This window comes from Colobus angolensis, unplaced genomic scaffold (assembly GCF_000951035.1).
Source record: "Colobus angolensis palliatus isolate OR3802 unplaced genomic scaffold, Cang.pa_1.0 Scaffold3, whole genome shotgun sequence".
NCBI lineage: Eukaryota > Metazoa > Chordata > Mammalia > Primates > Cercopithecidae > Colobus > Colobus angolensis.
This window is the reverse complement of record NW_012116265.1, coordinates 1,633,077-1,646,127: the sequence shown is the minus strand read 5'-3', so window position 1 is coordinate 1,646,127 and position 13,051 is coordinate 1,633,077. Positions and strand designations below refer to the sequence as shown.

General features: G+C 47.7%; 1 protein-coding gene across 3 annotated transcripts in view; it reads right to left on the bottom strand.

The window, feature by feature from the left end:
- Positions 1–13,051, bottom strand: part of FBLN5 (fibulin 5) — a 78,923-nt gene that overhangs the window by 11,141 nt on the left and 54,731 nt on the right. For all 3 annotated transcript variants that reach the window (XM_011949403.1, XM_011949402.1, XM_011949401.1), the window contains 4 exons: positions 12,204–12,320; positions 8,199–8,318; positions 3,987–4,109; positions 2,398–2,524 (listed from right to left, as the gene is read on the bottom strand). In XM_011949403.1, the coding sequence (XP_011804793.1) occupies positions 2,398–2,524; positions 3,987–4,109; positions 8,199–8,318; positions 12,204–12,320 (487 nt within the window). The remainder of the gene's footprint in view (positions 1–2,397; positions 2,525–3,986; positions 4,110–8,198; positions 8,319–12,203; positions 12,321–13,051) is intronic.

Here is a 13,051-nt window from a genome sequence, read left to right as displayed (position 1 = left end):
AAACATATATCATATATAAAAATATAAAACATATATCATACATAAAAATATAAAACATATATCATACATAAAAATATAAAACATATATCATATACGATATATAAAACATATATCGTATATGATATATGCCAGGCGCACTGGCACACACCCATAGTCCTAGCTACTTAAAAGGCTGAGGCAGGACAATTGTTTGAGCCCAAAAGGTTGAGGCTTCAATGAGCTGTGATTGCACCACTGCACTCCAGCCTGGGTGCCAGAGCAAGTTTCATTTTTTTAAGGCTGCATCAAAACAGCCAAGTCAAAATGTCTCTAGTGCCTAAATGGCCACAACAAAGTATCATGTGTGACATAGAAAAATCATTGTTTTCTAAAAGAAGTTTGGAGGAGGGAGTGATGGCTCCCAGCTGAAGAGGACTACAAACAGCTGGGAGAGGTGGCATCTGAGCTGAAATCTGAAAGATGGGGCAGCTCTGGCTATGTGAAGATGAAAGGAATGCCTTCCATATGGCCAGAAGTATGTGCACACAAGCAGAGAGGTTGGCCATTCCTAGGCACGGGTAAAGGCATGAGCAAGTCCTGTTCAGACTGGCAGGAGCACAGGACACCTGAACTGGACAAGGAGCTGGCAGGGGCTGCCGGAGTCCGACTGGACTGGAGCCTGGAGCGAGGGAGTCATGGAGCATTGTCAGCGTCATGCCAGAGACTCCACCAGTAACTCCAGCTCAGTGCTGCGAGCTGAAACGGGTCAGCCTCCAGCCACAGACAGGGGCGGCCTGGAAAAACCCAGAGAGAACCAGGAATAGAAGCTGGGAAGAGCAGCCTGGAGCTCTGCTCTGCCACAAACAGCCCTTACATTGGGGGTCAAAGAGCCCTGTTCTAAAGGGTTGCTTAGAAGCACAGCTCTTAGCAACAAGTGAAGATGTCTCTAATGGACCCACCTGTCCTGGCATCATCCTCTCTTTTGCCAATTTGTTATCAAGGTGGGAACCACTGGTAAGCCACGAATTCCTCTCTTGGAGGCTGTATTCTGAGAGGGCAGGATGGGTGTGTCTGATTCATCCTTTCATCTCCCATGCGGGGGTTTGGTGTTGCTCAAGAGAAGTCAATGTGTGAACATTTGGAAGATAGGAGGCTAAGGAGGAACTAAGACAGTTTAAAAAAAGGATAAAAGAGAAGGAAAAGGAACTCCTAGTATGCCAGGAACAGAAAGCCACTGTCCTACTGCATTCACCTTTTGGAAGTTGTCTTCACTTTAATTCTATCCTCGACTCTAATATTTGCCATCTGGTGATTTAGTAAAATGTTGACCAAGATGATGTCAGAAACTTGATTAGCACCAACTAGAGAACTATCCAGCACCTCAATACTCAACTCTCCAGCACCTCAATACTCACAGAGCAGTCCAGGGAGATTGGAAGCATTCATTTCACCTGGGAGCTTGCCAGAAAGGCAGAATCTTGGGCCCCACCCCAAACCCACAGAATCACACTCTAACGAGATCACCAGGTGAGTCTTATGCATGTTACATTTAGGAGCCAACCTCTAAAAGACCCCATGTATCCAGAACAAAGTCATTAGAGAGAAGAGGAGATTCTAGAACCCTGACTCAACTCTCAGCTTGGTTAGCTTTCTAGAGAATCTTTGCATAGCTCTGGTATGAGTGAGGGAATGATAGAGAACACTGTGTGTGTGTGTGTGACAGAGTCTCATTCTGTCACCCAGACTGGGCTGCAGTGGCACAATCTCAGCTCATTGTAACCTCCTCCTCCCAGATTCAAGCGATTCTCATGCCTCAGCCTCCTGAGTAGCTGGGACTATAGGTGTGGCATGCCCAGCTAATTTTTTGGTATTTTTAGTAGAGACAGGGTTTCACCATGTTGGCCAGGCCGCTCTCGAACTCTGGAGCTCAGGCAATCCACCCACCTCAGCCTCCCAAAGTGCTGCGATTACAGGCATGAGCCACCACACCCAGCCTTGTATGTGTTTCTTACTGTGTGTTGTGCTCAAACATTTTGAAAAATAGTTGTTTCTTGTATGTAGGGATGTGTTTCAGATCCTATAACTTGTAATGGAATGTTCTGCAAACTTTTTGACAACCCACAATAACACATTTTGCACTGCAAACCAGTAGCACACAAAACTAAAAGAGAAGTTGCAGAAAACAATATTGACTCTCGCTATGTGCAATGTACTCTGGTATTTTCTATTCCAGTCTGTTCTATCTATTCTACTCTGTTCTATTCTATACACACAGACACACACATGAGCACATGACATAGGTAGTGGGCCAGGTCCCCTGACTTCCTGGCTGGTACACTCTCTTTCACACCACACCGCCAACCTCCTGAGCCAGGCCCTTGTCAGGTTTCTATTCCCCAAGGGGACACCATGACTTACTTATCACTGATCCTCAGATAAGGTTCCTCACAGCGGATGGGGTCAATGCATTTGAAGCCCCCTTGTAAATTGTAGCAAGTCTGCTGCAGGTTGCACGTGTGGTTTCTGTGCTCACATTCATTGATGTCTGAAATGCAGGGTAGACAAGAAGCAGAGGCAGAGCATTATTGGCCAGGCCAGATGTGTGGGGACGGGGTAGGCTGGGTCTTACTACAGAGCTGTGCTACCCAATATGGCAGCCACAGGCCATATGTGGCTACTGAGTACTCGGAATGTGGCTGATCCAAACTGAGATGTGCTGTAAGTGGAAAATACACACCAGATTTTGATGACTTAGGATCAAAAAGTAATGTGAGCCAGGCACAGTGGCTCATGTCTGTAATCCCAGCACATTGGGAGGCTGAGGCAGGAGGATCACTTGAAGCTAGGAGTTCAAGACCAGCCTGGGTAACGAAGCAAGGCCCTGTCTCTTAATTTAAATATATATATATATATAATTTTAAAAAGAATGTAAAACATCTCATCAATAATTTTTATATTGAATACATGCTGGAATAATATTTTGGATATACTGCATTAAAGAAAATATAGTAGTAAAAACAGGAGTTCGAGATCAGCCTGGTCAACATGGTAAAACACCGTCACTACTAAAAATACAAAAATTAGCCCGGCATGGTGGCATGCGCTTGTAGTCCCAGCTACTTGGGAGGCTAAGGCAGGAGAATCACTTTAACCCAGGATGCAGAGGCTGGAGTGAGCCAAGTGCAATGAGAACCACTGCACTCCAGCCTGAGCCACAGAGTGAGACTCTGTCTCAAAAAAAAAAAGAAAAAGAAAAAAGGAAAAGAGAATATAGTAGTAAAAGTAATTTTACCCATTTTCTTTTCTGTTTCAATGTGGCTACTAGAAAACATAAAATTACATAGATGGCTCACATCTGTAGCTCACATGATACTTCTGTCACCTGGTACCGCTATGGAGAATTCCTGCTTGGCGATGGGATAAGGCAGGTTCAAGGAGGCTGAGAATGGGTCAGTCGCTTCCGCAATGACCCCTCAGTGCATAGAGCAAGGGGCTGGAAGCCAGGCCAAGCAGGCAAACAGAAGAAGACCCACCCCTTTTATAGTCTGGGGTCCCAACCCTTCCAGGAACAGAGCAGTCAGGTGCATGAGGTCTCCTTGGCAACCATGCTCTAACTGCCCTCTAGGCCACGTAAGAAAGCCTGGGCTCTGGCCAGGCCATAAAAGTCCTGCTTAGCTCTGGAGCAGTTCTCAGAGGAGCCTCAGAGATCTGCCTGGGGAGGCAGAAAGCCACGCTTAGAGGCTGCAGTCTGCATCTGCCGAGTTCATTACAGAAGTTTAAGTGACCAATATCCTGGCCAAAGGATAGGTTACAGGGAGGGAAGACACCAGGCCAGGCATCCTGTCCAGAGCTGCCACTATGAGAGCCATCAGCACCCACTCACACCCCCACCCCTGCCACCTTCCCAAAGCTGCACATGATTCCCCAGGTGAGGACCTCCAGATGACCCCCTGAAGCAGCTCCACCTCACACACACACCCCAGCCAGGCCCCTCGGGACAGCCTTACCCTGGCAGCTTCGGTTGTCATCTAGCAGGATGTAGCCTGGAGGGCAGGAGCAGAAGTACGTGCCAGGCTGGTTCACACACTCATGTTGGCAGAGGAACTCAGAGAAGCTGCATTCGTCCATATCTGGGGTGACAAGTTACACCTGCTGTTTATAATCCCAGTCTGCGTGGGGATGGGAGCTTAGTGGTCATCTACTCCAACTCCCACACTGTCTTGATACATATGATGGCTTTACTGAAAAGAAGCTGTCAATTCACTTCCTGAACACTTCTAGCAATGGGGAGCTCACTACCTACTGAGGATACCCATTGATATTTGGACAGCTCTAATTGTCAGAAAATTCTTCCCTGCATGGAGCTGAAATCCACCTCTATCGAGCTTCCAACATCTGCCTCTCACTCGGCTGCACCTTCCATTCACTATAAACTTATTTCACCAGGTAGGGGAATCCGCCCTCTACCTCTGACCTGCCCAAGAGGCTGAGATTTCTTTGCCCACTGGGGTTTTCTGGGGGTTTCCCCGAGACCCAAAAAAACATTCCCTGGCCCTAGAGGGTCCTCCAAAGGGGCAGCTTTTGCAGTGCCAACTCCCCTCCAATCAGCCCTTTCCCCAACTTCAGGAACAATATTGTTCCTAAAGTCATAATTAAGGGATATATCCAAAAGGCCAGGATTTTAATTATATTAAAACTTCACTGTGGAAAACAAACAAACAAAAAACTGCCTGAAAGAGAAAACTCCGGAGTGGTGAGGGATGGGCAGGCATATTATTTTTCTCTTTGCAGCCCGCCTACCTTGGCTCCTCCCTGGGACAAGGGAAGCAGCAGCTTCCAGCCAGCCTGACGTGGAGGGGGAGCCCCTGTCCGTGTGATTTACAACTCATCCGCATGGGCTATGGCGGTTGATGCAGAAGCAGACGTTCCAGAAAAGCCAACTCTTCATCACACACAGAGTTTGGCAACAGAGCCCCTGTTTGAACCTCATTCGATAAGCATGCCAAAGAAAACATGTTTTTCTTACATTTGTTGTTTCCCAAAAACTTGCTTTCCCTAGTTTCCCCATGTGACATGTCCTTGGATTACTCTCTCACTCACAGACCACTGGTGGCTGGAGTCACCCAGAGAGGGTGTCAACGCAAAAGAAGCTGCCTCTCCACCATCAGATAATTCCGGGTGTTACATGCCTCATGCCTCTCACATCCCAGAAGGAAAAACTCCTTCCTGTCTCTCTCAGGGGTCCTCAGGTGATGGGTTATCAGCCAGCAGAATTAGGATGCTGATTTGAAGTCAAGTGTGCTCAGGTAACATCTGCTTTGGTTATGCCTCCCCACCTCCCCCAGAAGCCTTGTAGAGCCCCAGGTCTCTGACTCCAGCCCATCATAACTGAGAGTGTCCTATTTTATGTCTAAGTTTGTAGATTCCATTCATACTTTCAGTAGAGTAGTAGTGACGTTTGTCAATCCCTGAGGCTCCCTACATGCCAAGCACTGAGTTAAATGCTTTACATGCCTCCTCTTATTTAATTCTCACCTCAACCCCATGAAGGAGGTGCTATTACTCTCCATATTTTACAGAAGAAAAACTGAGGCTTACACAGGTTAGCTGACTTGTCCAAGTTCACAGATAACAAGTGAGGAGGAAAGCTGGGACTTGAACCCAGCCTCTAGATCTTACACTTGGAAACACGACGCTGTAATGTCTCCCTGAGTAACAGTGCTGAGGGATCAGTGGAGCTGGGGAGCCCTGAGGTTGGGGCAATAGCCCAAGAAGGGTTAGCTCCAGGGCAGATGGAGAGTGTAGCACCCACTCCCAACTCCCACTGGGCAGGGAGGGGCTCTAGCAGACCCTACTCGGTTTATCTTTGGGTCTGCAATTCCCAGACTTTGCTTAGGGCTGTGTCTCCACCCTCCAGGGTAAAGCTGAAATACAAGGTCAGTTTCTGGCAGGGAGCATGTATTAGGCCACTTTCACTCCTCCACATGAGAACCCACCATGGTTTCCAGGAATAGCTCAGCTTAGCAAATCCCTGAGAGACAAGGCTAGGAGGGGTCTGGGGCTATACGGAGGGGCCACCCAGCTGTGATAACACAGTGAGGATAACAGTGCCTGCGGGAAATGGGGAAGTGCAGAAAGGGGTTAAGTAGGAAGACGCAGAAACAGACTCTCCATCACCCTGTTATCCTGGGCCAGTCTGCTCTAGAAAGCCTACATATCCCGGGGTCACATTAAGTCTTCAGGAGGGTGTGCATCATGGAGAACATGGAGGACAAGTTGGCCATTTGGGGCAAAATGAGTCAACTGAAAATCTTTGCCAAATTGACATGGATGTAAGCTTCTCAAGAAGCCAAAAGTCTCTTACACCTACACTTAGGGAAGGTAAATTAACATGTAATGACTGAAACTCCACTGTGTCCAAAAAAAACCTCCTTGAAAGAGAAAAGTCCAGAGTGGTGTGGGGTAGACAGGAATATTTGTCTCTCCATGGCCCGCCTACCTTGGATCCTCCCTGGGACATAGGAAGCTGCAGCTTCCAGCCAGCCTGGAACCAGCCTGGAGCTGGGTCACCCTCTGGACTGTGCCAACTTATTTAATTTTTGACCACTCTATGAGGGTGGTTGGTTGGTTGGTTGGTTGGTTGACTGGTTGATTTTTTTAACAAAGGATGAAACTGAGACTCAGGGAGTGACCTGCTCAAGAAAAATAGTACATGGTAGAGCTAGAATTTGAACTCAGCTCCTCCAGGGTGACTCTACCATACAGCCTATGCAGTGGGGCAATAAACATCTGTGGATTAACAGAGCATTCTGGAGAAACAAATCATCTCACCACATAATGTTAGATTTTCCCCACTTCTTAGTTCCTTGGCCCCAATTCCCCAAGGAATGCCATGGAGGGAACTGAAATCTAGGAAGAAAGTGGCTTTTCATGCCTGAGAGTATTTTATTTCTGTTTCTGGGCCTTGTATTTAATCAGCCCAAGGCTCTCTGTAACTGCCTGCTTGTGGCTCTGACTGTCCTGGCCCTAGGGAGAGGTGTTCATTTGTTTCATGGGACTCTGTCCCCAGAACACTTCGGGCGTCAGCGAGACTATCACACAAGTTCCATTCATGACCTGGGTCAGTTCCTGTTACAATAAAACCCGGATTAGGAAACTTTCCATTCTGCAGGACAAAAAGATTTTTCACGCCCTAGTGTATGGCCCACTTATTTTGAAAAGCACAGTGAAGCATTATTAATTTAGACTTTGCTAATTCACAACTGCTGATGATGCCAGAAGTGGCTGAAATGGAGTGTACTTTAATCCAACCTTTACAAAACAAGGCAAGAAAGGGAAAGAGAGAGAAAGAAAGAAAAGGAGTTGTGTGTGGCTCTATATGGGATGCTACAGAGATAAATATGAGTAAGAGGTGGTCCCTATTCTCAAGGAGTTTACAATCCAGTAATATTTTTCTAACTAAGAAAAAAAATTGAACTTTCTAGGGGAAAAAAAGAGGGAGTTAATAAGAAAATTATAATAGAGTCCATAAACTAGCATGGGCAGAAAATCATATTTCCTTGGGCTTGGAAGGAATTTATAAAAGGTCAACTAACCCATCACATCTATGTTCTCACAACAAATTATTATGATTTTATTCATTCAACATTCAATCATTTATCCGTTGATTCCAGATCTTTTTTTTTTTTTTTTTTGGCATGTTCCCTGGGTGCCAGGCCTGGAGTGAGGCACTGATGATTTCAGAAGTTCACAGAGCATGTGTGCTTCCATACATGATCTCATTCATTCAATGTTCCCCCCAACCCTGCCCGATAAGATATGCTATTATTCCTGGGTCACTGTCCTCTGTAAGTACTTTCTGTGATATCGCCAAGACTTGAGTCGGTGCTGGGTGAGGACAGACAGCTCTCAAACCAACATGCCAAATCAGGTGACTCCTCTCCCTCATCAACCCTACCTCTGTCCTAGAAGGTAGCCCCATTGATTTTTGCATCAAGGGTCAGATGACAAGGAAGATGAGACTCCACATCACCTTTCGGGAAGTGACTCATCTCTGTTCTGTGTGATTGTGACCCCACTGCCCCGGAGGATGTCCCAAACTAGACATGTGTCCAGGAAATGAGAGGAAACACCTATGAAGGAAGCCCTTGCCCTTCAACCCCCAACTCCTGCCCAGGCCCCAAGTACAGGTGGAAGTTTCCAATGCCAAAGCCCATTACCACTGCAATGAACACCGTCTTCCTCAAGTTCATATCCTGGGTCACAGCGGCAGATGAAAGAGCCGTAGGTGTTGACGCAGGTTTGCACACAGGGGTTCTCGGTGGCACACTCGTTCACATCTGTGGAAAGCCAAGGCACATTGCTGACTGTCCTCCCAACAGAACAGCCACAATAACTAGGCAGAAAAAGCACCAGCAACTAAATCTACCACCACTAGGAGACCAGAGTCGCAGGTACCAAGGCTCTCCATCCAGGACCTTTGGGAGCATGGGAGCACTTAAGGACCGGGGCCTCCATCCACATGTCCCTTCTGGGGTCAAAAGTCAGGCAAGGTGGAAACCATATGTATACACATGATATAAACATATACACATATACACCTGCTAGTAAGTCTATGCTCCAACACCCCCCGCCAGGAATTTCCAGGCAACACCTGCTCCTTCCTATCACCTGTTACATTCCATCCGTGAACTCCCCTCACCCTCACTGACTTGGAAGTTTCAGGTTAACAAATAACCATGATGATTCTAATAATATATTTATTATGCATAAATAACTTTGCTCATTAGGAAAGGATCTTACACTCACTTAATCCTTACAACGAGGACCATTGCCCCACTTTAGAGGTTAAGGAGGTTAAGGAGAAGACCACCAAAGGACACAAGGAGGAATGGGAAATCCATTATCTTGAGTGTGGTGGTGGTGGTTTCATGCAGGTACACGTACGTCAAAATTAATAGAATCATGGTGCGGTTTGTTCTACACTGATTATGCATCAATAAGATTGTTTAAGCATTTTTCAGGCAGTGGCTCATGCCTGTAATCTCAGCACTTTGAGGCAGGTGGATCGCTTGAGCCCAGGAGTTTGAGACCAGCCTGGGCAACATAATGGGACTCCATCTCTTTAAAAAGATTAAAAATTAGCCAGGTGTTGTGGCACACGCCTGAGGTCCCAGCTACCCAGGAGGCTGAGGAAGGAGAATCACTTGAGCCTGGGAGATTGAGGCTGCAGTGAGCTGAGATCATGGTACTGTACTCCAGCCTGGGTGACAGAGTGAGACCCTGTCGCGAAAAAAAAAAAAAAAGTATGGGCAGGGTGCGGTGGCTCACACCTGCAATCCCAGCACTTTGGGAGGCCAAGGCAGGTGGATTACCTGAAGTCAGGCATTCGAGACCAGCCTGACCAACATGGTGAAGTCCTGACTCTACTAAAAGAATACAAAAAAATTAGCCAGGCATGGTAATAGGTGCCTGTAATCCCAGCTACTCGGGAGGCTGAGACAAGGGAATCGCTTGAACCCCAGAGGCAGATGTTGCAGTGAGCTGAGATCATGCCACTGCACTCCAACCTGGTAGACAGAGCTAGACTGTCTCAAAAAAAATACACACACATAAACACACACACATACACACACACACACACAAATACACATACATACATATAATTGCTTTTGAAGATTGACAGATGTACCCAAGTCCACTAGCTAACAAGGACACAATGAAAACTGGAACATGAGTCAGGGGCCTTTCCATAAAAACTAAGATTCATTCTGCACAGCTCATGGTGCGGGGAGGGCAGGGAAAAGCCCCTTTCCCACTGGCATTGCTGGACCCACTGTAAGTACCATCCCACAATGCTCCATACACCAATGGCCAAAGTTCCAGCTGAGAGATTTTCTATCCTCTTCCCAAGTCCAGGTAAACCTCTTAGGCCTCTGAAAAGAGATGTCAGTGTTTTCAGAGCTAAAAGCCTTCACGATGAGCAGCTTGAGCGGCTTTTCTTAAAGGGGAGGCGAATCCCATGGCCACAAAGTTCCTGCCTCGTGGCATCTCTGGAGCTCTCAGGGAGAAAACAGATAAATAAAAGAACAGATCTAGAGAGAGGGTCAAGCAAGACACCGGCCCCCACCGGTGCCCATGGGAGGTTGGGATTTCCTCACTGGGGACAGGAGCGGGTAGGAAAATGTCGACTGTGCTAAGCCACTGAGTGCAAGTTCAGACAGGACAGTGCTGGCAAGTGTTAGGGCTGGTGGCCTCAGCCTCTGGCCAGGCGCTGGCCACTCGGAGATGAATGAACTCATTCTACCCCCTCATTGCTCTCAGCTGCTTCTGAGAGCAGGACGACAAAAATGATTCCGCCCACCTGGGGTTCTCACTGCCCTTTCCTGCCAGCCCTTTCCAAATGCCCTTCTGAATCTGCTGAGGGCACACCGGGCCCCACTCCAACCTGCTGGACAAGAAGTCTGGGTCCTTGGTTTTACTCTCAGCTCTGCTACCACTTGGCTGCATGACTTTGGCCAAGCTGCTTAACCTTTTTGAGCCTTGATTTCCTCCTCAGTAAAGCAGAGCCACAAACACCTGCCTGCTGACCTCACGAGGCTATTATTAGAGTTCAGTGAGATGAACAGACGTGATAATGCTCTGAGTGTGCAAAGCACTCTCCCACACACGAAGAGTCAGGATTGCAAAAGCTTACTGGAGTATGTGACACCCTGTGCTGCCCATCAGCCCTGCTGATGCAGCATCCCAGTGGCCAAGTGCCCATACCCAGGCCTGGGTGCCAGGCCTGCTGCTTTATTATGCTGTGGACTTGGCACTGCCAGGTGTATTATCTGCTATTTCTCACACACCTGTCCCTCAGAGACCTGAAGGACACAGGTGCCTTTTGGATTGGGCATGGCTATGCCTCAGGAGGTACTGGGTGCACTGTGCCAGCCTGTGGCCGGTACGTCCAATCTCAGGCCTTGGCACAGAGAAGCCTGCATCTGCCCTGAGCCGCTTATCGCAGCAGCAAGGGAGCCAGGCGCCTGCTCCTGCTCCAGTGGGAAGGAAGGGCCCTTGTTTATCCGCTTCCTCAACCTCCCGGCCTGGCGACTACTCTCAGAAGAAAATGACCTCTTTTGGTGTGAGGAACACAGTCCAGACTTCTTGGAACAATTAGCAGAACGAGCTTTGGAGGAAAGACTTAGAAAGAATCCAGGATCAAACTCTTTAACACTGATGCCTTCCTGTTTACTGACGATTTAGCTACAATTAAAGTAAAGGAGACATAATATCCTCCAAATTCGATGGCCAGGAGCCGGCCAGCCAGAACTCCAAGGGTGAATGAAACAAGGAAACGGGCCTCGCAAAACCTGAGGTCTCCAGACAAAGACCTTATTCTGTGTCACAGCACTGCCTCCAACTCCAACCTGGGCCAAGCAGCTGCCAGGGGCTGGAGGCCTGGGCCAGGAGCTGAAAGTTGAGGGGGAAGCCGGGGGCCAAAGCAGGATTTGCGCTAATTCCTTGGGTCTTAAGTCCCCCGTTCACTTCCTGAGCAGAAGAAACCTTCAGATGGAAACCACAATAGGCATGCAACTTGTTTTTCTTACTTATTAGTATTTCAAGTGATCATGTGAAAGCCAGAAAATGCCTTTGTTTCAGTCTGGTTTTGTGGGGGCATGCTGAGTAGCAGGGGACGTTACCACCACCACTACACCCTTTGCTAAGGAACAGGCCGTCCTGGCATAGGTTGGAGGGAAAAGTGTAGTGAGAGGCCTCAGAATTGCCCACGACACCCCTGCCTAGCATGGATGTGTTTATTTTATGATTCACGGAGGGTCAGGGACCCTGACCAACCCTACTCAGGCCTCAGAAACTGAACTTAGGCTATGGGACATGGAACCAAATTTCTGATGAGGCCAGAAAGCCAGCAAGGCTACTTCTGGATAGTAAACACAGAAAAGAAGCAAATCCATGAAACTGTACACTCCCAGCTGGTGGAGGATTGGGGTCCTACCCTCATAGGACCCCAAAAAGTGCCATATTCAGAGCACTTTTTGAGATGCTTCGCATAGCAAGGTTCAGGTCTCGGGTTTCTGCAGCGACGGGGATGGGTGGGCAGTGACAAGGAATGGGAATACACCGTAGCAGCAGTGTTTCCCACAAACATAAGCTGCCAGGTGCTGAAGAAGGCTGCAGCTAGTGTCTCACATCGTGTCCAAGTTATCATGCACGTCACATACCTTGGCAAGACCTTCCATCCTCATTGAGGGTAAAACCAGGGTTGCATGTACAAGAATAGGATCCAGGAACATTTGCACAGAGCTGCTGGCAGTAACCATAGCGACATTCATCAATGTCTGGAAACAGAAATGCACACAAAGTGAGACAGGTCTCCTTCTCATTCAAGGATGCCCCTACTAGTGTGGCATGATTGCCTAGCTCTTCCCAAACAGGATTATGAAGGGAAGCAAAGGGGAACAAGAGCCAAGACAGTGCTTACTGAGTGTCACGGATGGTGATGCTGTCTCGATTACAAGGCTCAGTCTCCCCACAATCTTTCTTCTCCTCAACCCATCTCAGTCCCATAAATACCTGAACCTATCCTAAAAGTTGCAGAAGAAATTTCTGCTTCGAGTGGGATGTTGGGCAAGATGAGCTCTCCAATTTTTCCCAGCTCTAAGATTCAACACTAAGGTTTGTCCAAGATGGGCTCTCCAATTTTTCCCAGCTCTAAGATTTGAGATTATCCGGCTCTTAAGATTTATCCAAAGTTAAGATTCAAGTAGAAGATTCCATATAGAGGCTCCACTACCCGGGAAGGGTCCAGTCTGCTTAACATGTAAGAAGAATCCATAGCATCACTCCAATAGGCTCCTTGCCAGCTCCATGAACAATGAATATGTCCAGCTGTCAGGAACAAGAGCCAGTTAGGCTGGGACGAGCTGGGCAGCATGACCCTGGAGACCCATGAATCCAGTAACATGAGGACGCTGGAGTTCACCCTGGATCTCCTCCTTGCACCAGAGTGAACATAAAACTCTGGATAAACACACCTCTTCCAAGCCATAGCTGGCCTTGCCAGGGAAAG